This window comes from Phasianus colchicus, chromosome 3 (genome assembly GCF_987193195.1).
Source record: "Phasianus colchicus chromosome 3, bPhaCol1.hap1.1, whole genome shotgun sequence".
NCBI classification, from domain to species: domain Eukaryota; kingdom Metazoa; phylum Chordata; class Aves; order Galliformes; family Phasianidae; genus Phasianus; species Phasianus colchicus.
In genome coordinates this window covers 2647437-2671088 of record NC_143438.1, presented here as the reverse complement: position 1 = coordinate 2671088, position 23652 = coordinate 2647437, and the positions used below count along the sequence as shown (strand labels likewise).

Here is a 23652-nt window from a genome sequence, read left to right as displayed (position 1 = left end):
CTGAAGAGTTCAAAGTCTGCCCTTCAGAAGCCTAAGGTAGCAGTTTTGCTGCCACCCCCACCCTCCTGACTTCACCAATAACTGTCAGTTCTATCATTTCATGGTCACTCTGTCCAAGACAGCTCCCGACCTCTACATCTTCCACTAGTTCTTCTCTGTGAACAGCAGGTCCAGAGAGAGGCACGTGCCCTCGTAGGCTCTCTTATCAGCTTATCTTCCATACACTCTAGAAACCTCCTAGACTGCTTCTTCTGTGCTGTCTTATCTTTCCAGGAAACATCAGAGAAGCTCAAGTCCCCCGTGAGACCAAGGACTGGCTATCATGCAACTTCTGCGAGCTTTTCATAGAACGCATCATCTGTCTCTTCATCCTGGTTAGGTGATATGTAACAGACCCCAGTCATGATGTCTGCCTTGTTGGCCATCCCTCTGATCCTTTCCCATAGAGTCAACCTTATAATTCCCAACCTCCTAGCTCAATATCAAAACATTCTCTAACTTAGAGGGCTATGCCAATTGTCCTTACCTTCTTACCTGTCCCTTCTGAAGAGCTTATAGCCATCCAGTCATGGAAGCAATCCCACAGCATTTCCACAAGGGCAGCTAACTCATAGTTGGCCTGCTGCACTGTGGCTTCCAGCTTCTCCCATTTGTTGTCCATGCACGCATTGGTGTAGATGCACTTCAGCTGAGCTCCGTGCCTCACCACCAACCCAGTCTTTGTTCCTCTAGGCTCAGCTGTATTGGGCCTGGTTTTATCCCTTTCCCCTTTCATGTCTAGCTTAAAGTCCTTTCAACAAGCCTTGCCAGCTCCTCGGCTAGGATCTATTTCCCTCTTTGAGACATGTGAGATCCATCAGCTGCCATCAGGCCAAGTGCCAAGTAAAACCACCCAATGGTCAAAAAACCCAAAATTCTTGCATTTGCACCAGCCTGTCAGCCACATATTTATGATTTATGGTTTTCCTGCTCCTCTCAGTATCCTTCCCTGCCATTGAAGGGATAGAGGTAAGTGTGACCTATACTTCTACTCTATCCACTAACCGGCCCATTCCCCTTTTTGAGGTCTGTTTTGATAATCCTCATGCTTTTCTCTGTGACTGCATCGCTGTTAGCCTGAACTATCAATTAAGGATAATAATCAGAGGGGCAAATCAGACTGGAAAGTTTCCTAGAAATATCCCTCACCCAGGCCCCAGGGAGGCAGCACACTTCCCTGCAGGTAGGGCTGGACTGACATGTAGGGCCTTCTGTTCCTCTCAGAAAGGAGACACCTGTGACAGTAACCTTTCTGTCCTTCCTCATGGAGGCTGTCCTGAGGTGTGCAGTTGACCACCTTGCCCCAGAGAACCTCGAACGTGGTCCTTCCACCACATCCTCACTTACTTCTCCCTCAAGTTCTAGAGCCTCAAACCCATTATGTTGGGGCACCTGGGGAACTGAGGAGGGTCAGGATGGGACCTGTTTCTTCTTTTATTCCGTTGTCTCTGCTCAACAATGGCTGGGATGGGGGTCTACCACTGTTCTGGGGGTATTCACCCCGGTGTCTTTCTCACACATTCAGCAGGGAGTTACTCCACCAATCTATCTTCTGCTGTCACTCTCTGATACTCCTTAATCTCTCCTTCTCCTCCTCGAGCTTTGTCACCACGCGGAGCAGATCATCCATCTGTGCACACCTCATGCATGTGGAATCCCTGCTGTCCTTCACCGGCAGCGACAGGCTGGGGCGTTCGCTGCAGCCAGAGACGTGGACTGCCTCATTTTTAGCTGGGTGCTCCATCTGAATTGCCAGAGCTTTCTGCCTCGTGGAGACCACGGTTAGATTAGCTGTCTGGGAGGCAGCCATGAGGTGAGCCGGTTTCCTGCGTGCGCAGATTCTCCCCTCACCCTCCCTGCTTGCACAAACTTCTGTCCTATGCCCGGTTTGTCCGTCCCGTTCACGCCGCTCCTGGGTTGCTCCGCTCCCTAGTGGAAGGTTTGATCTATGCAGGGACTGATTCGGTCCGCTGCGGGGCCAAGTAGCGTGCCAAAACAAACAAACAAACAAACAAAAAACAAGAAGTTTAGATGATAAAAAAAATTATAGGGGGAACATTCTGTCCATTTTATTGTCTCTTTTGAACAGCTGCAGAATTGAAGATACATTTAGAATGTACTTTCAGATACTCTTAACATGCATTTTGAAAGGAAAGGAATTTGTTAAAATGCTTAGAGTTATTTAAAATTTCTTCTCTGCTGGTTTGTGATTTGGCATGTGGGCATAGTCATCTCTTATGCCTTCAGGAATTCATTCTTGAAGGATGTCTGGGAATCCTGGGTTCCTTTGCTCTTTAGAATTGTCTCCTAAGGCATATTACAAACTTCGAGAGTACAGAGTTATTTTTTAAAAATACTACGCTCAATGTTTTTTAGTTTTTTTTCATTAGAACCAAGAAGGGCTTCTGAAAATATGTAAGTGACCAGATGAAATCTAAGGATAGATAGTTGTTTTAGTTTCAGGTGAGACAGAATTTTATTCATAGTGTTTATTTTGTTTCTTTGTTTTTTAGGAGAAGAACAACGTTAATAACACAGTGATGTTTCTAGCTGTTGCTGAGCAGTGCTGTACAAAGACAGCAGTGCTGTACACTTCAGTTTTCTTACTTTCCCCTACTGTTGTACCAGCGCAGTGGGGGAAGGCACAAGGATCTAGGAGAAAAGAGCATTCAAGATCTGGGAGAAGACAGAATCAGGACAGCTGACTTAAGCTGGCCAAAGAGATATTCCATACCATATGCTGTCATGTGAAAGGAAAGTTTTGAAAGGGATGGGAGTTCATCTCTCCCTGTTCTGCTGTTGGGGGCTAGCTGGACTTTGGTTGGCAGGTAGTGAGCAATTGTTTTTGCATCACTTGTTATATACATTCATATATATATGTATAATATAGTCATAACTATTATCCTTTTCTTTTTCTCTGTCTTAGTACATAGTTTTATCTCAGTCCATGAGTTCTACTTTGTTTTTTTTTCTTTATGATTCTCTCCCCCATCCCTGTGGGAGGAGTGAATGAGTGACTGACTGTGTGGTGCTGAGCTACCTGCTAGTTAAATCACAGCAACAGTGCTGAATGAAATGTGAGACCTAGTTAGAAAGAATGGTGAAAAGCCCGAGGTAATGAATGCTTTCTTTGACTTGGACTTTGCTAGGAAGACTAACATCAGGAATCCCTGAGACCAGGAGGAAGAGGTGGAGCTTGGAAGATATATCCTTGCTGGAAATGAATCAGATCAGGGAATAGTCAAGCAAACTGAGCACACAAACATGGACTGCATCCATGATCACTGATTTAGCTAGCTGATGTCATTGTGAGGCCACTCTTGATAAGCTTGGTCAATCATGGCACTTGTGAGAAGTGCTTGAGGGCGGGACGAGGGCAAATGCCCTTCAAGAAGGGCAAGAAGTAGGACATGCTAGTGCACTGATCAGCCTCACTGATTTCTGGGGAGCTGCTGAAACAGCTAACTGTATAAACCATTTCCAGGCACATGAAAGGCAAGAAAATCAGAAATAGCCAGCATGGATTCAGCAAGGGGAAGTCATGCTTGACCAGCCTGATAATCTATACTGAAATGACTGTGTGAGTCATTATAGCTAAATGGTTAAGTTGTATGAATTTTGAAGGAGAGATATGATAGTATTTGAGATTTGGACTTTGAGATGCAGACTTGATAATAGCTGGCTCATTCTTTGAAGATGGTTCTTTCTCCGAAAGGTCACCTACTTTTCATAAAAAGAAAACAAAAAAGGAGAAGTACAATGTGAAAGACACATGGAGAAGTGAAAAATATACTGAAATGTAAAGTATCCAAGCAAAAGGCATGTTGTGCAACTGCGAGGGAATACTGGTTGTGGTTCTGATAGAGCAAGTGGGGATATATTTTATTTCCTGAGTGCCACGTATCATGGCGTTTGTTGACATTTTTTCTTGTTTGACTTAATATTTATCTCATACTGGTCAGTTACTCATTAACTCATGTGACTCGTGTTACAGTTGTATGAAGGAAAATTACTTGCCAGTTCATTGGAATCAGAATTATTATGGAAGTTGTTTTAAATCCTTTTTCCATCAAGATAGGACTTCTTCAGTGTCAGACTTGATTCTGGAGGTATCATACTAGCAATGCGTTTTCTGCATTATGCTGAATTATACATGCAAAAATGGGTTATTTGACTTTCAGGTATTTACCTTGTTGTCTGTGGACAGACTTATGTGTTTGTATGCCAGGTGGAGATGGAGGGGCACTGAATTTCTACCTGTTTTTAGAAGCCAGACTTGGGAATTTCCCCAGTTCTATTTTTCCTTTTGTAATTGAGTGTGTGAAAGTGCAGAGCCATAAGTACTTTGTTTTACTGAATATATTCATAGCCAGTATGTTGAAAGCTGACAAACCTCTAGATTGCAACTATCTTTCTTTGGGTTAGCTCTAGCTTCAGTGAGGATCAAGAAAATTTGAAGTTGGTTGTTTTGTGTAGTTACTAGCAGTATATGTAACTTTTTAAAAACAATGAATGTGGGATTTCCTTTTTTTTTCTTTCTTTTTTTTTTCCCTTTCTGTCTTTGCCTTGATATTAAAGTGAAGTTCTGCAGTTTTGCTTTCTAGATGTGTACTTCTTTCTAAATCAGGCATGCCCAACCTCTGGCCCACATACAGCCTGGTCAGTTAGTAGTAATGTGGGCCACCCCCTGATGTTACGCCATCATGGCAGCAGCTCTTCCCTGCCAAGTGACCTGGCCTTGCTCCAGGCATGCAGCCGTCACTCAACAAGGACCAAGCCATCAGTGTGAGATTGTTTGCACTGTCTGAGCTGACACCAAGATGTGGGTAGGGCGCAGTGCAGTGCTTACTCCACCTCTCACACCTGCCACACGCACTCAGTTGTATTGAAACCTGCATGTATTACATGTTACATGTGCTTGTGCCATTTGATTAGTAAAAGACATATTGTCAATAATGATATTTTTCATTATATTAATATACCTACCTAATGCCAACTCAAAAGAAAACAGAAACCAAAAATTGAAGAATCGGGGATGAAGGAAGTGCATTCCTTCAGCAACCTGTCACTGCTCCATCACTCTCGCAGAAAGAAGTCCTGCCTTGTGTTTGTGTGGAACTTTCTGTGTTCTAACTTCTGCCCCTTGCCTCTTGTTCTGTTGCTTTGTGCCATCAAGAAGAGCCTGCCTTTATCAACTTGACTTCCTCACTTGAGATATTTGTAAACATTAATGAGATTCTCTCTTATCCTTCTCCAGACTCAGGACTGTGAGATCTCTCAGCCTTTCTTCATACAGGAGAGATGTTCAAGGCCCCTAATCTTCTTTGTGGCCATCCGTTGGACTCTTTCTAGAAGACCCCTCTCTTGTTTTGGTGCAAGTAGCCCAGAACAGGACACAGTGTTCCAGATGTGGCCTCACCAGGGCAGAGCAGAGGGGGAGGATCACCTCCATCAGTTTGCTGGCCACACTTTTTGTTCCCCAGTGCAGATCAGAACAGAGCTCACAGATTTAGTATTTTTGGTAGATCTGAATGCTCATTTTAATTAATTAAACGTGTGCTTCAGGGTGAAAATCAACGTATCTGTGCTATTATGTTTCAGAACATAACTGTGTTCAAAATGAAATTTAGGTTAATGCAAGCTCAAGTTACGGTAAACAGCTTTCTGCATTTTGCTATGTTGGCTAAACAGAGCAGTCTGCAGAGCAGAAAATAGGCAGTGTTGGGTTTCGTTTTGATTCAGGAATTTGAGAATAGATTTCAAGATTCCCCCCCAAATAAGTCATCAGTTTTTTGTGTAATTGTGACTCTGTTTCAGTTGATATTAATACTTTACCTGTAAATTTTCATGTGGAATGCTTAAGAGTTGCAGTCAGATACTGAACTTGAAGAATTAATCTGATCATGTTTCTTTACTGAACTTTAATAAGGCTTGTCTTACGAGAGAAAAATGTTCCTTGCTTCAAAGTTATACCTGGTGGCTTAAAGATGGTTCTGAGGAATGAATACCTGAATATATTGTTATGATGTAGTCGGGTCTGCTTTGCTTTGGCTGTTATGCGTTCCAGGACTAGATGTTTCTTTTCATTCTATTGAATTGCTCTATTCTGTAAACTATATCTTCTTTTTTATTAATCTAAGGATTATAAATACCACACCAGAGCCCTTCTGTTTAGTAGGCCACTCCATATAGTGTGACTTGAAGCTCACCAACAATTCCTTTATGAACCTCTTTTTATTTCAAGTGTTGTCATAGAGTTTCTGGATCTCCTCTGCTGGGTGAGAGGTGAGCTTGTCCAGGAGAGGCACAACTGTGAAGTTGGATGTGTTAACTGAAATGGCATTAATCTCAAAATAATTTAGTATGCTTGATGACTATTACTGAAGCTCAGCTGAAAAGAGTAAATTGATTAGCTACAGTCATTTGAATATACGTGTGAGGTCTGATGGAGCTTTCTCTGTGGGTCTGTAGAAATAAATTAGTCATCAGTTTCTCTAGGTCATCAGGTAATCCTAGCTGGTCATACTTTTCCTGGCTTTCTTTCTCTTCTTTTTTGATGAATGTTCAAAATTGTTGTTGTCGTGTACATAGAACATACTATTCGCAGGAAGTGCATTAACTTCAGTGACCTTAAAATATTTATTCAGATGAAAGTGACTTATTAGTCTATATGTTGCATAAAGGTGTTTTCAGATGATAGAGAACATGATGTATATTTACTTGCCTCCTCACAGATGTGGTTACTTGCAATTTCGTGTCTCTGGATCTTTGGAGTAAAGCCTGTGAAATTAAGTGGGTCCACAGAGGAACCTGCTTGCTCTGCTCAGCCCATTCACCATAACAAAATTGAGAAGAAAGATAAGATTAAGCGAATTGCTAATGTTCTAGTCTCCTGAAAAAGTGGAGTAGTTGTTTACTAATTTAAAACTCAGTTGATCATAGAAGAATGCTAAAAAGGCTGGATGGTGGTGGAGGAGAAAGCTATTGATGCTTTCCTACGTGTATGACCTGAAGGAATGGGTTACTCTTGAACCTCTTTCACTGCTTATGGAAATGTCAGCATGGCACATACAATGTTTACTGACTATTCAAGAAGCTGAGGGCAAGTAATGTAGCTGTGCTTAGTTGTGGGCACTACAGTTGTGCAGCTGGTTTTCTTAGTGTCCCGTTGACGATAATTAGATTTGACAGTATTTGAGGGAGCTCAATCTGTAGAATTAGGTTAATCGCAAAGGAAGATTTTTTTTTCCCTTATTTTATTGTTATTATTATTATTTTTTTCGTAGGTGGTGACACCTTGCTTTCTTCTGAGCAACTACAAACTGGTAAGTATTGTTGGCTCTTGTGATAGCCATCAAATTTTATTAGGTTATAGATTAGGTTATTCCCATAACCACCTATGGTCTCCTCAGTACTATGCAATCCACTTTCTCCTGTGAAGGCACAGTAAATAAAGGGCACCTTAATAATTAATTAATACTAATATTTAATAATCCTGAAGCTTCTTAGTGTGGCTCTATCCATGCAGCAATCTTATTGTTTTATTGAGCATTTTGCAAAGCTGTGGATTTTCTGGATCAAGTATTTTCTGCTGTTGAGGATTGTTCGTAAGGTGATCTGTCCATGATGCAGCAGCATTCACGTGTAGTTGTCCTTCCTACATTATATCTTTTTTAAAAAAGCAGGTGAGGATTTTCAGGCAGAATTTGGTTATTTTAGCTGTATTGTTAACATGAGAACTGCCCAGAGGATGGCATGTAAGTGTTATTTGTTGAACTAGTGCTACTATTTGCTAGCATCATTACCAGGACTAGGCACTCAACAGCTGATTCCTAGGTTTCAACTGGAACTATGTATTTTTAAATATGTGATGCAGCCACTGGTGGTTATGAATCATACATCTCATTTCTGCCTTGCTGTATAAATTGGGCAGCTCACTGCGCATTTTTGTGTCTTTATTTCCCTGCTTGCAAAATGCAGGTTGTGGTGTGTTAGTATGAATTGTGGAAGCAGAAAAGTGCCATAGAAGCATTGGTTCATGCTTTTCTTAATTATTGTTCATTAAAAGAAAGGCTGGAAAACAAAATCAGTGATTTGTGTTATTATTAGAAATGTGAGTATGAGTGTATGAAAGGTCTTTCCTCATTTTAGCACAGTATTTCTATGAATTAATCCACCTTACAGTCTAAGGATTCTGTATGATGTTACTGCTAACATTATAAGCAGCTCTTTCTTAAGTTTGCAGCTCATAGTTTCAGATGTATATTGTCAACTGTGATTGCCTTTTCCTTTTTTTTTGTTATGTATAGAAGCTGAATGTTGATTCTAACATGAAAAAATTGTCCCTGTGATTCAGCAACAATTTTAAACATGCAGCAACTTGTGGAATATGATACCACTCATTACTAATTGCAGTATAACGTGGTTCATGTGAACAGTGAACATGGGGCAGTGCAGTTTGATCTGGGCCCAGGTTGCCTTGTGACCTGAAGATTAAAACAGTGTGGATGGTAAAAGTAGCCAGACCTATTTTAATTTACTGATGGAGATGAAATCAGGGATTTACTTGGTCCATGAATTAAGTGTTTACTAGTTCTAGTCATAAAAGAGGTTGGAATTCCATTTAATATTCTTCCATGTAGTTATATTTTTGAATTAGAAGCCTGCCTTGTGCACAAAATGTTATCTGTTTAGTGAGGGATTCTGTTTTTGAAGTAAAATCTTCAGTGATTCTGCAGGCTAAAGAGTTGGGTTTATGTGGTTCAACAAGGGGAAGTATGGAGTCCTACTCCTAGGGAAGAGTAATGACTTGCATCAGTAAAGCTGACCTTCTGGAAAGGAGCTCTACAGAGAAGGACCTAGCTGTCTGGTGGATAACAGGTTGACCATGAGCCAGGAGTGCTCTGGTAGCCAAGAAGTCCAGTGGTGTCCTGGGATGTGTTTAAAAAAACTGTGTGGCCAGCAGGTTGAGGGAGGTTCTCTTCCACCTCTATTCTGCTTTGGTGAGGCCACATCCGGAATGCCGTGTCCAGTTCTGTGCCCCTCTGGTCGAAAAAGAGAGGCAACTGCTGGAGAGAGTCCAGTGGGAGGCCAAAAAACATAGATGATTAGGGGCCCGTATGAAAAAAGTCTGAGAGAACTGGGACTGATTAGCCTGGAGAAGGCTGAAAGGGAATCTTAGCAATACTTATAAGTATCTCAAGGGTGGGTGTTAAGAGAATGGGGCCAGGCTCTTTATAGTGGTGCCCAGCAGTACAACAAGGGGCAGTGGGCCAAAGCTGGAACGTAGGAAGTTCCTTGTGAACATGAGAAGGAAATTCTTTAGTTTGTGGGTTAACTGAAGACGCCACTAAGGCACATGGAAAATAAAGATGAGGTGATTGGTGGTAACCAACATGGGCAAATCAAGCCTGACAAACTTGCTGGCCTTCTCTGCTGGAGTTACGGTGTCAGTGAATAAAGGAAGAGCAACTGATATCACCTCCCTGGACTCGTGCAAAGCATCGTGCAAGACAGTGTCAGACATCCTAGTCATCAAATTGGAGAAAAATGGATTTGATGGACGGGTCACTCACTGGATAAGGAATTGGCTGGATGGTCACACACTGAGATAGTTGCAGGCAACGGCTCAAGATCCAAGTGGAGACCAGTGATGAGTGGTGTTCCTCACGGATCAGTGCTAGGACAGGTGCCATTTAACATCTTTGCAGGCAACATAGACAGTGGAATCAAGTGCACCCTTAACAAGTTTGCAGATGATGGCAAGCTGAGTGGTGCGGTTGACACAGCAGAGGGAAAGGATGCCAAGCAGAGGGACTTGGACAGGCTTGAGAGGGGAGTCCATGCCAAATTCCTGAAGCTCAGCAAGGCGAGTGCAAGGTCCAGGGATGATGTGGATGCCCCCACTCTGGAAGCATTCAAGGCCAGGCTGGATGGGGCTTTGAGCAACCTGGTCTAATGGAAGGTGTCCCTGCTTATAGCAGGGGGGTTGGAACTTGGTGAGCTTAAAGGTCCCTTCCAACCCAAACCTTTCTGTATTTCTGTTATTTTGTGATTTTCAGCTTTGTTGTCTGTTTCCAAAGAGGCCCTTCCTTACCATTTCTCTTGAAGTTTTGTAGAAACATCAGAGCTATCATATATTAACCCAGTGCAGCTGCTAGCAGTTGCATTTGCTCCAATATAAACCAGCTGCTTAGTGTTCAAATACTACTTGCTTTATGTTGTCATACTAGAGAAAGGTGGGTGATTTTAGTTGTACTCTCCTATTTCAAGGAACACGTTTAGCAAAATAAGTATTTTTCTGATGGAGTTCATTTTATTTCATGAAGAGGCATTGGTTTATTTGTGGCTGTTGACTTTCATTGGAAGTATGTACTGCATGACCCAAGGATTTGAAAGAGAAAAACCGGAAAAGATGCCATCGCTTTCTTTGTATGTGAGAGCTTTATTAGTCTATATAACTGTTCTCCTAAAATTTTATAAATATCAAAGTTTAACAGTCTTTTCTGAAACTTGTTTTGAAAGAGTAAGAAGTTTCTGATCTTATCTTCTAAATTCAACGTTTTTAAGTAATTGGTAACAAATACGCTTTTTAAAAATCGTCTTATGTAATACAGCAAAAAAAAAGAGAGGAGGCTTAGATCCTTAACTTAGAGCTCCAAATGCTTTTCATTTCATGCAGCACTTAAAAAATATAAGAATAAGGGGAAAGCCAAAGAAAGGGTGTTATTTTGAGGTAGTTTTTAAAATCTGGAAATCTTCTGTGACGATCTCAGATGTATCGTGAATGTGGTAAGTTTGTCTCTTCTACTTAGGTTCATTTCATCCTTCATGGCAGTGTTTTTTAAAAAGGAATAAAGAAAATGAAATCTTAATTCCTCAGAGACCCATCACGTGCCCTGCTGTATGTCTTGCATTAAGGAAATGTGATATGAAGGCCTGAGCCTCTTAGCGTATATGGTTTCTTATCGTGAATTGACTCTACTGATTGAGTGGTCCTTACTGCTATGTGACTTGTCAGTTTTAAGGCACAGTTGAGATCTTTACCAGAGGAATTGCTCTTCTAACCTCTGTTTTGTGATTAACCTTTCTTCTTCTTTTTAGTTGTTGTTTTTTTTCCAGCTTTTTATCAAAAAAATCTGTATAGCTGTAATATAGCCATTTAAACATCACATTTTACAACCAACTGTTGTAATACAGAAAGGCTGAGAGGACACTTAACCAACCATCTATGTTTTGTTGTAACATCAATTTAAACTGAACTTTGTTTAGTTATCTTACCGAAGTGGAAACTTAGTCATTTTGATAAAAATTGAGGGTGGAGGGAGAAATTAGGAGTTGTATTCTGTATTTTCTGTTTTGGTTTGTTTTGTTTTGCTTAACCTAAAGCATGCAAACTTCTTCTCTGCTTGTGAAGAAAAGTCAAAGACTTTCACATTAAGTCCCTCCTAAGAAACCAAACGCCTGATTCTGAACATTGAGTCAGACTGTTCTCTGGCCTATCCCAAAAGAGGGAAATGGAATAAAGATAATTGTCAAAGAAAAGTGCTTTGTTTTGTTTTGTTGGAGGAGGAGACTATACCATGAAAAATTGCTGAAGAAGTGAGTAGTGGAGTCAAAAAGGTAGCTAATTACTTTCAGACTATTTACATATCTCATTTTTACTTGTTTAAAGACTCATACTTTCTTTATGAGGGAAATGTGCAAACATTTTTTCAGAAGGTGAATTTTAGTGAAACTATGTTACGATATAAAGAAAAAACCAAGGGGAAAAAGAAGGAGAACAGAAGTTGGGGAAACTGAATACTGTAACAGTGTTTGAGAGAAAATAAGTTCCTTGTAGCAAAAGCTCTCCTATTCTTTTTTTTTTTTTTTTTCCTGTGATGACTTGATAAATTCAGTTCTCCCCACATGCTTTGACTGGGAAACATTAGTAGTCATGACAAACTACTTTTTAAAATCCTTATTGCATGCATTTACTTTTCAAATGCATCTTCACTGAAAAAAAGATGTGAAGCAATCTGTTGTTCCCATGAAGTACAGCCCATCTGTTGTTAATGTGAGCTTGCAAAAGAATTCCTGAGAAATCTGAAGCTGAATTACCACTGGTGCTGCTGAGAAGGCCTGAGCGTGTAGATGAAGGATTGGATTCTCCAGTTTCATTTTAAATGTGGTCTGAGTAATGAAATAGAAGATTGTTAACTTGAGTTAATCAGGGATGATCTTCACATGCCCTGGAATATATTGACAATAATTAAGCTGAACTGGCACATGCAGCTACTTTGCTCTGCCAGCTGCAATTTTGGTTTCTTGCTTGGGTCAGTAGAAGTCTGTTGGAAGCATAAAGTGGGTTTGATTTGTTATATATTTCAGTGACTTAAATCTATTTCAGGGTTATCTTTTTTTTTTTTTTTTCCTTTTTTATTTCTTCTTTTAGGCAAGAGAATGGAAATGTTAGGTGTGGAAAACTAGGAAACTACCCAACCATGGTATTGGGACTTACTTTTTTGTGTCATCTGCTACATCCAAACTACAGTTCGCAGGATTGAGCTTATGAGGTTGTATACAAATCAAGCACTGTATACACGTAACAAGTGTGATTTGGTGGAGATAATGGACAACAAAGACCACCAGATCTCCCTGTTGCTATCATTTTTCCTGCCTCACCCCCTCAGTCCTCTGGTCTGTAACTCATTAAAAAAAGCTGTGCTTTGTGGAGAAGGAAGTGCAAAATTACTGCGCTGTTCTCTAGTTGGTTTGCGAAGGGTGGGAATATCCAGTGAAGGTTTTTATATTTCCCATTCAGTTCCTACTTTGTCAGCTTCAAGAACCACAATGCCTGTGTCTCCATGAAAAGAAATGTATGGAATTTGGATAAACATTTATTATTTATTTATTATTTGGACTCGATGATCTCTGGAGGTCCCTTCCAAACCCTACGATTCTGTGATTCTGTGATTTATGGAAATGATATTCTTTTGCATTTGGTTAATACGGCTTTCCTGAAATTGAATATTTTTAAACACGTATTTATCTTGCTTGGAAAATCATTCCCTTAATATAGGTCTCAGTTTATCTGTGGAAATTGTGTGTTTTCTGAGTGGGAGAGAACTGAGGAACAGGAACTGATATAAGTGAGATGATAAGGACTCACATTGTCTGTAAGGAGATGGGGAAAACTGAAGTAGGAAGATGTGGTAGAGAGGGAGGGAGGGGAGAACTTTCACAGATTTGGTACAGAGTTTTTAAGATAAGAAAATGTGACTTTTTGTGAAATATTTGTTTTGCTTTATCTTTTTTTTTCACAGGGATATCCAATTGCCTTATGTATATGGTAGCTTTGCAATCTCCTTTCTGATTTCTTTCCAGAACTAAAAGACAGGGAGGTTTATAATTGACACAACTATGTTTTAAGATGATCACTCCATGCCAGTATGAAAGCAGTGTTGTACTTCTGTCAAATTTGCAGTGAATCCTTTGATAAGCAGCTCTTCTGTCATAGCATGACTGATGATGTGTTTGGCTGATTAATGTGAAACACTGATTAATGTGTTTGGCTTGGATGTGAGATTATTATTTAAAAGCCACAATCCTTTTGCAAATTTAGAGACTTGAAATTGAGTTTTCTACATCTCCAGTAAACGTACCACATTAGTTAGCCATTTAAGAGATTTATAGTTTAAAATCTTAGTTTGACAAGTAGCAGGAATAGCAGCACTTGGCTTTGGAGCAAACCTTTTAAAGCATGCAAATAGCTTAAAGGTATGGAGATTTGAGTGTATGTCCTCAGGTGGACCAGGTTGGAAAGAAAGAAGTTAATGTTGGGCACTGTGTGTGTTATATATATTTACCAGATATTTTTTTACCAGTTTTTTTCCCCCCCATAACTCATTCCAGCACTCTTCCCCTTAAGTCAGAAGAAAATACTACGGTCATGCTATTGGAGATAGTTAATTGGAGATAAGTCAAGTGTTTGTTGCTGGCATTCTCTGTTCTTTCATAAGGTGGAGAGAGCTGTCACTTCCACTAGAGTGAGAAATCATAAGGTGTTTTTGTAGGGCCTTAGCAAGCTGGAGAGCAACTTCAAAACTTAAAAAATTAAAACGCTTCCTGCCCCTTGTTCCATATTTTAGTTATCCTAAGAAACTTTTGCACCACACCAATGCAGTGCTAAACTGAGCAGTAAGAACATCCCTCTGAACTGATAGATATTAGATATACCTAACTTACGTTTTTATTTTATATGAAATACCATGTAGTCTGCTTTTTTTTTTATCCTGGAAGGATAGGTATTGAGTTCAGCACGTGTATGAACCTGCTGGTGCAGTGCAGAACAGGTGGTGTGTTGTCCCAAGCACGTTGTGTATGGCACTCATCTCTTTGTGAAGAGATTCCTGCATGAGTCCAAAACTGGCGTGGTTTGCATTTCTCCATGTGGGTCTGTTCATTTTCTCTAAATAGCAGTGTGCCTGAGGAGACTGTAAAGTAATAGTAGATAAGTTTATAATGATAAAGGTATCTCTTTTAGATATGTAACCTTTATTCTGCTGAGGATGTTCAATTAGATTAAGGTTTGGGTGGAATTAATAGCACTGCTCAGTTTATGTTAGTTTTTTTCTGATTGATAAGTTAAATCTCAACAGTATTTATCTCCTGGCTGATGAGATAAGTCAAGTTTTTAAGCAAAAAACAGAGTAACTTCAAAGACTATTATGAAGGGTTAGTTAACCTTTAGTTAGCCAATTTTGCATCTACATAAGGATTATGGTTAGTGCAGCTTGTACACCCTGTTGAATTATGTGCAGGCTCAGTGAAGTAAGCAGGGTGTTGCTACTGTAATTTACACTCTGAAAATCCATATCTACAGTTGCAGTTGAAATTTGCACTAGAGTGTATCGTGTATCTGAACTTGCAAATAGGAGTTTATTGTCATTTGCAGTGGTGGAATTTTGCTGGTGAGAAACTGAACATAAGTGCATCAGTGACTTGCCAAGAAAAAAAAAACAAGTTGGCAGTTATAAAGCATCATCTGTGTGTCAAGGTACTGTTCCTACAGAAAGCTTTAGAGTCATATTCTCAGCTGATAGCACTGTTGGGATCTGTGTGGTGGACTTATGTGGGCATGCAAGTATACTGGGGTCAACAAATACTCTGTGTTACTCATGTTGGGCAGATGCTGCTATTCCTAGCATGGGCAGACGTTGTGTTCCTTTGTGTCTATGTGGTGCTTTAGCTTTCATTTTAAACTCTTTATCAAGCTGTTGGTTACTTTGCTGTCTTGAAGTTTATGGATCATGAGAATCCAGCCTTGATCAGCTAGGTGTTTGAACAGAAGAATCAGAATGCTTTGGCTTGTAAGGGACTTCAGTAGAACGTTACACCCCACCTCTTCCCAGGACTCTGATTACTCTCACTAGATCAAGTTGCCCAAACCCACATCCAACCTCACTTACAGTAATTCCAGAAGAAGGAGGAAAAAGAGGCTTGTCCCGGAGCCTCAGCTGCTTTTGCAGAACTATCTCACTTCTGTATGGACTGAAGACCTCGCTTCAACTAAGCCAGCCTGGTCTTCTCCCTGTGTAACAGCCAGTGCAATGAAGAATACACAGCAGGTGATAGTTGTAGGTGGCCCTCATCTGGGAGGTACAGAGGACAGACATATGCCATCCTGACCCAGTCTCAAGAGGGGTATGTTACCTACCCAGGGTTTATGTTAAGGATGCTAGAGACTAGTAACCCTTATAGAGCACATAGACTACTGTAAACTGGTTCTTTCATGTGGGCATCAACAGCACTGTCAAGGACAGTCCAAGCAGTCCAAGGTGTATCATGAAGGACTACAGAAACCTTTTTGAGTTTGGGAGCATTTGTAAAAGGTTGTGCTGTGCAGGTGGTCTTCTTTTTGTTCCTACTGGTTAAAGGAAAAGGCTTTGCAAGAACCAGTAGAACATGCAGATCAATGTATGGTGTGGTTGTGTCATATCCAGGGATTTGGCTTTTTTTGGGGAACTGATGGGGTCTGTTTGTCAAAGAAGGGGAAGAACATCTTTAATTACAGGCTTGCGAAGCTGATAAAGCGAGCTTTCAACTAAAGTTGCTTGTAGAGGGGGAGCCTCATTTGACTTTTATTGGTTCAATGCCTAAAGCCAGAAGAAGGATCAGAAGTCAACAGGAGATCTCCTGAGAAGCAGCATGAAGAATTCCAGCCACTTACTGAATAAAAGTTTGATCAGAGACTCAACTAAGATGCCTAAAATGCAAATACACATGGCATGGGGAATAAACAAAAGGAGTTTGAGATGTGTACACAGCAGAGTGGCTGTAATCTTATTGGCTTTTTGGGTAAAACCTTGTTGGTGTTTTGCGCAGAATTTGAAATTTTCTCTTGAAACAATAATTTTAATTAGTTAAACATTAGATATTTCCTTATGCACAGTGGAATTCTTCCAGGTTTGTGAATCAGAATGCAGTGAAGTTTGGTAAAGTCTTCCATAGCACTAGTTTAGTTCCATTATAACTTAATTCTCTCATTAGTGTTGTTGTTTTTTTTTTTTTTTGTAAGGTGAAATGGTTGTGTTATTCTCACAATATAATCCTGAATAGTGAAATACTGAATCTAGGTTATTTTATGAAATGCCAGATTTTGTCGTTATTGGACTCGTCAGCAGACATTTTGAGATCTTTTAATCCAATTTTACTGTTGCATTACATTGCCTTAATTTTGTGCTCGTGATTGTAGTTATAATTTAAAATAATGCACTGATGGATGATTTTACCTCTGGTGATTTTTTTTTTTCCTGTCGTATTTTCATAGTAGTAGATTCTGAATTTTAGAAAATGTTTATTTTAAACTTCAACAGATAGAACTTAATGTGTTTTAAAGCTGTGAACCTAGATTTTACTGAGTACTTACACTGTGCCTGTGTGGTTCACTTTTATCAACACCCACATGTGTGTTCTGTTCCATAGAAAGGCAAAGGGTGGGAGACTGAACAAGTGCAAGGGAATGCACAGTTTCATACCTTTCTTTCTGTGTATGCTGTAACTTGGAGTAAAGAACCCTCAGTGCTGAATGTTGGCTTAAAAGATGTGAATTCAGGGAGTATTGACGTAAAACCAGTTCGTGTTCTGTATGTGTTTGACAGGTAGTTTGATTATTAATACTGTAGAATATATGCATACTTCTGAACAAATGGTTTCATTTGTTGTTTGAATACACTAGGAGGGCTTTGTTAGCACACGTTTAAATTAGCTGGAAAAATAAAGCTTGTTTTTCTCATTTGCAGGCAAATAACTCGGAAGCCTTTGAAAATCATGTAACCAGAACTGTAAGTAATTGCATTTTATTTATTTATTTTTCCTTTACTTGGCCTGATTTATTTACTTTCTGTGGTTATTCATTTTTATTACATCCTCACAAAGTCTTTGCCAGCCTTTTTCAGAGCACACACTTTGGTTTCTACACTGTGTGAAATTGTCTTTGATTAGGATTCCTAGCTACGTAGTGTCGTGCCCACCGTCCCATTCACCCCCCTTCTGTCCAGGTAATGGACTCTGTGTTCCTTATTTTGAAGTCAGGTAATGGAGAATTAAAGAGAAATATTAAAATCTTTGTAGACTGATTGCATTCAAAGGTCTTAAGATATTCTAGACAGGTTTTTTATAGCAAGAAAAGTGTAAGTTTTTTATTGTGGTCAGTATAGTATCCTTTTGCCTTAATTTGTTCTAGTGTGCTGTGTTACTTACAGAACAAATGAAATGTCCCCTCCCAGCTCTTTGTTATCATTGCTTCTTAGTGTTAACGGTACAAGTGGTAGTAAATGCATTTAGTGCAGCAAAACTTGATCTTCTGAGTGATGAACAAATTTCTGCAAATGGGAAGTATTCCATATTTCAATACTGATAGCACTTATACTTCTATCACAGTCTCTGAAATAAGTGAAACAAGGAAAGAACAAAAGAATTTTTGGGATCCTTTGTCATTTCATTAGAAATGTCAAGTTTCTTTGATGCTGAAATAAGTCGTGGGAGATACAGATAGTTAACTCTGTGGTGCAGGCATTTGATTCACCTCTGGAAAGGTGAAATTGACATTTAAGAAGAAGCAGAAGGAAGGACTTGAAAACATGGTCTTCACCGATTCATTATTCCATTCAGGAACAGCTCTCTATTGCAGTAAATGAACATCTGTTTCATAGTGCCCTTGTGCACATTGCTTTTGTTTTCCATTGCTGCCTGTAGTTCAGTATTGCAGGCTTCTTCTGATGTCAGTTGCAGAATGTAAAAAGTTCTGATCCTTGGCTGCATACATACATAGGCAGGAGACTTTCACAGAGGTTTCTTTATTAGTGGTACAGTTTGTTTGCTTGGGGTAGCAATAATGTTTTTTCTACAACTCAGGCCATCTCTTTAGTTGCATCTATAATATTACCCACAGATATCTAGTGAACTTACAGTGAGGAAGCTAATTGCAGACAATTTTCTGTTAGTTGAGCACTTTTAGCTTTTTCTGTTGTATCTGAAAGAGCTGGTCGTTTTTGTACTGATAACTTATTAGACAAGCCAAGATGCTTCTCCTCTCAGGGTTTTTTTTCTTTTTTCTGTAGCTCATGCACTTCCAGCCACTTAGAAGACAGTCTTAGTGGCAGGCTGTTGGCATTCTCACCTAGTGTATTTTGTACTGGTTAGTATTGCTCCATTGATACAGTGCCTGAAATATTTACTAGCTACTTCTCACAGAGTGGTACTCAGAACGTGGATGTGTGTGAGCAGGTTGTTGGAGAAAAGAAAAAAGTTACCAACTAATGCACTAGGAATGACCATCCTTGTTTGGGAAAACAGGGGATGTATAAAGCTGGAAGACTGTGGGATTCATAAGAAAGTGATGTCTACAGTAGGGCTAGATGCAGCTACTGCCTGGATGAGCCAGGAGCAGGCCCTAGAGCTGCAGCCAGTAGAGAGGAGTGTGTGGTGGAGCAGGAAGTCTGGGACCTATGCTGGAGCAGTCTGCTCCTGAAGGATGGGCCTGTGGTACAAACCCATATTGGAGCAGTTCTTGAAGAACTGTGGGAAGCCCACGTGGGATCTGTTTAGGAAGGACAGTGTCCCGTGGGATGAATCCCACGATGGAGCAGGGGATGAGAGTAAAGATGAAGGAATAGCAGAGCCAAAGTGTTATGGACTGACAGCAGTTTCCATTCCCTGTTCCCCTGCACTGCTTGAGAGGAGGAGGTAGAATAGGGTGGATGATGAAAGAAGGTGTTTCAAATTGCTTTGAGTCCTCACTGTTCTACTCTATAGTCTAGTCGGTTATTACTTGGCAATAAATTGCATTAATCTCCCCATGCAAAGTCTCTTTTGTCTATGATGGTAATTGGTGAGTGATCTTCCTGTCCTTACCTCAACCTTTGAGCCTTTATTCGTCATATGTTCTCCTTGTGATGTTTTGAGGAGGGGGATTGAAAGAGCAGTGTGGTGCAGCTTAGTGTGAGACCATCATATACTCTTGTTCTCCTTTTGTTTTCTTATCAAAATTGGAAGAGATTGATTTAACCTGGCTGAATATTTTTTTTGCTCTGGGATTTCTTCTCTCTTCTCCCATCTCCTTTCCATCTTGTTCCGTAATGTCTGGTCCAGGAGAGGAAAAACTCTATTGCTTTCACCCACCGATGTGGCTACTAAAAGGATGTTTCTAACATCAACCCCTATTGCTGTGTAACCATCAATATAGAGAGTTTTGCTTGAATTCTATGCAGTGTCAGAACCAATGTTTTATTGCATTTCAAAGCGGACATAATGTAAAACCAAATAAATGAGGCTTCTTGTTTTAAGAAGTGCCAGAAGTGGTTTTGTCTCTTTCTGTCCAAGAATTAGCATCAGTACATGTGGTTACCTCTTAGCAAGGGGCTAAATTTGGGATGAAAGTTTATTTCAGTTTGCATCTTCAGCTAAGTCAGACAGAAACTCAAGAGATCTTCTTCTGAAGTCTTCCTTTTTGCCACCACGTTATTTTCTTTCCACTGTGGACATCACTGTTCTTTTTACAGAGTGAGGAAATCAAGTTTATACATAGCGGAATTTCGGGTTAGGTGTTACAAAGTCATGCTGTACAGGACTTGTACAGAGCTCTTCTTTAATGCATTTGGTGTGAATTAATGTAGATATTTTTGTGTCCTACTGCATCTTCTGTGCTTAGTTTAATTGCCTGTGGGTAGTATTCATTCAGAAAACTCATTCAGATCTTTGAAGTAATTATGAAACTGTACTACAACCACAGGTGGAGCACATGTATTGTTTTAGTTTAGAGGTAAATTCCTTACATAATACTTAATATGATAACACTTTAATACAGACATAGTAAGTTTCCCAGTGCAACTCTGCTCTTGCAGGGAGCTGTGTGAAACAGCTGTAAGGTTAGAGGTAGAAGTTTACATACAGAAAAGGAATGGTAGCAATGTGCAAAGCTCACATCGCGCTACTTGGGCTTTTACTTTCCTGGGGACTTTGTTCTGTTCTGTAGATAAGGCTTTCACAGTGGCTTTACTGTCCTTTCTGCTCTCTCTTCCACCATTTGTATGCAAGCGAAAAGATTTCTTACAAATTGTATAAAAGTCGTCTTTGCTGCAGCTTTATATCAATCTGAGGAGAGATGATTGAAATAGCAATATGGTCTGTCTTTATTTAAAAAAATAATAATCCCTGAATGCATTTTCACTGGAACAAGAATGGCTTTTTCTGTACTTCCAGTGTCACACTGCCTCAGAGATGGAGTAAACACCGTGTGATTGCTAGCTTTCTTCTGATCTGCTTGTCTGCTTCCCTTAATGACAGTGTTGAAGTGTTGGTCAATTTCTTTGCTGTCCTACTTGGGTGATATAGCTTCTTAGATCTCTCTCTGAGTAATCTTAGTATTATTTGAGCAGCACTGTGACCTACTCTCACCTTTTTGTCAACAGATGCAGTGAGCTCTCTGTACTACTCATCTTTTTCTGTTCTGATATAATAGCATACAATAATACAGTGCTGCGAAATGTCTACTATTGACATGATGGTGTGTATTAAGGGAGGTATGCATGTTACTTCCTAGTGAGATGGAACTCACCTGGAATGACTTAAAAGAAACTTCTGAGTATCCTGGCTACGTTTGTAGTTTGCGTGTTGCCATGGCTAACTCACCTGTGATGGTGTGTTCCTGCTCTGTGTGCAAGAGACAGATTGCATCTGCCAAAGTTTTTCTGTAGTGTTGTGCAGCAGTGGTTAGGGCTGGTTTGTTAGCTTTGTGACATTCAGTGTGAAATCTCAATCTTGACACTAAGGGTTCAGAAATACTAGAATTTCCACCTATGAATATGTATTTGTATAGCTCTATGTGAAGTAAAGCATTAATTATACTCCATTCTTAAGTATGGACTTTGAGCACATTCAGTATTCTTGTTTGAAGTACCCTTAGTAGAAAAAAACTGTTACGTGCCTTTTCTTAATTACAAACTTCAATTATTTAAAGAGGCCAAGAGGAAATGGGTTGGACTCCCAGCTGTGCAAGAAACTTTTAAGCTTTGGGAATAGGTGAGTTGGAAAATGATCTTTCTGCTTTGCTTGATTTTTTGCTATCCCAATCAGATTGGCAGATGAATCTCCAAATGTAAGTGCCCCAGAACTAAACTACAGAGCTCTACAGTTCACTTGTACAGGGCAGCCTGGCCTGTCTTGATGATGTGTTTTAGGGAAGAAGGATGGAAGCAGCTTTGCTAGCAACTAGAGGTCAGGCTGGTTTTACCAGGAAAACATCAAGCTGGGATTTGTAAATTCTGCAGGAGGTGCTACTTCATCAAATCATAGAATTGAGTTGGAAAGGAGCTTTACAAGACTTCTAGTACAGCTTTCTTGCAATGAACTGGGACAACTACAGCTAGATCAGGTTGCTCAGAGCATGATCCAGTGTGAACCTGAATGTTCCCAGGACAGGGCATCCATCACCTCTGGACAAACTGCTCCAGTGCTTCACTAGCTTTATTGTAAAAAATGTTTTTCAAATATCCAGTTTGAATCTTCCCTCTTATAGTTTGAAACCGTTCCCCCTTGCTGTATCAAAGAATCAAAGAGTCTGTCCCTTTTTTCTTACAGCTGCCCTTTAGATCTTGATAGGCTGGTATCAGGTCTCTCTGGAACCTTCTCATCTCCAGTGTGAACAACCTCAGCTTTCTCAGCCTGTCCTCATAGGAGAGGTGTTCCATCCCTTTGATCCTTGTTGTGGCCCTTGTCAGGACGTGCTCCAACAGGTTCATTTCTCTCCTTTACTGAGGACTCAGCACATGGATGCAGTACTCCAGGTGAGGTCTCACTAGTGTAGAGTAGAGAAGCAGGATCACCTCTCCTGACTTGCCGGTCATACTTCTTTTGAGGCAGTGCAGGCTATGCTTGTCTTTTTGAGCTGCAAGGAAACATTGCTGGCTCATGTTCAGCTTCCCATCCACCAGTACCCCTAGTTTCTTTTTGGCAGGGCTGTGCTCCACCCTTTCACCCCCCAGCTTGTATTAATAATGCGGGTTGCCGCAACCGAGGTGCAAGACCAAGGTTTGATTTCTTGAACCTCGTGAGGTTCTTCTGGGCCCTTTGGTCAAACCTGTCTAAATCTCTCTGCATGCCATCCCATCTCTCAAATGTGTGTGTGTACTTAATTCCACTGTTATGTCAGTGATGAAAATATTAAAGAGCATCAGTCCCAATACTGACCCCTGCATTTTTTGCAGGTTCATTGTACAGAACAGAATCAGAGAGTACTACTAAACAAATAGCAACTTGTAGTAGAAATGATGAGTAGAAGTGAGAGTCAACTCCAAAGCAGTTTTATTTATATATTAAAATATATACTGTAAAAATAGATATACACTAACAGAAAGACATTTATATTCACAGTGCACGTTTTTTCCTTATCACATTAGAAATCAATCTAAAAACAGACACCAAAAGATTCTGCAAATTTTCGTTCTCTTCCAAGAAATGGAAGCTTATGTTTCACTGCAGCTTTTTTTTTTAAGCTGTTTCAGTAGGGAGTCATCATCACGAAACACCTGAATGATTGGTGTAGTTCATTGTCCTGTTTTTTCTGCAGTACCCCGAAGTGGATAGAACTGGCTCTACAACAAACTGGATGCAGTAACCAAAGATGATAAAAGGATCAGTAAGGAGGCTGTGAAAAGAAAGAGCTGCATGACTTGAGTTTTCACAGGGAAAGGGCAATGGCACAGGACCCACTGAAACTGTTGCTCAGTGGCATGATTCTGTGTCTAGAGAGAAGACAGTTGTCACTTGAAAAGCAATTGCTTCACCCCTGGCTTTTGTGGAAAGACTGTAGCTAAATTTATATGGCCAAATAACTCTCTTTTGTTACTTAGGGATATTTTTTATGTAATTGGATTTTATCTGTGTGTCTGTATACCTGAAAATCCTTTACAGTGAATTTGTAGATAAATTGAAGTTTTCTGTGTTCAGAAATCTGCCTCTCAGATGACTGATATACTGTTTGCATTGCCAGGCAATTCCCTTGAAGCAGGAGGAAAGAACTGTGTGAGAAACACAAAGGAAGAACAGTATCTGGGTATTCTGTCCTACTGG

The 23652-nt window shown here is 40.1% G+C and overlaps 1 protein-coding gene across 13 annotated transcripts in view; it reads left to right on the top strand.

Annotated features, from left to right (window-relative positions):
- The window catches only part of TNS3 (tensin 3), a 212186-nt gene that overhangs the window by 85525 nt on the left and 103009 nt on the right, over positions 1 to 23652 (top strand). For 10 of the 13 annotated variants that reach the window (XM_031592014.2, XM_031592016.2, XM_090136808.1 and 7 more), the window contains 2 exons: positions 7326 to 7364; positions 17325 to 17366. In XM_031592014.2, the coding sequence (XP_031447874.2) occupies positions 7326 to 7364; positions 17325 to 17366 (81 nt within the window). Of the gene's footprint in view, positions 1 to 1151; positions 1853 to 7325; positions 7365 to 17324; positions 17367 to 21181; positions 21604 to 23652 lie in introns of those variants that run through there. The other 3 variants (XM_090136806.1, XM_090136801.1, XM_031592020.2) reach the window with 3 other exon arrangements.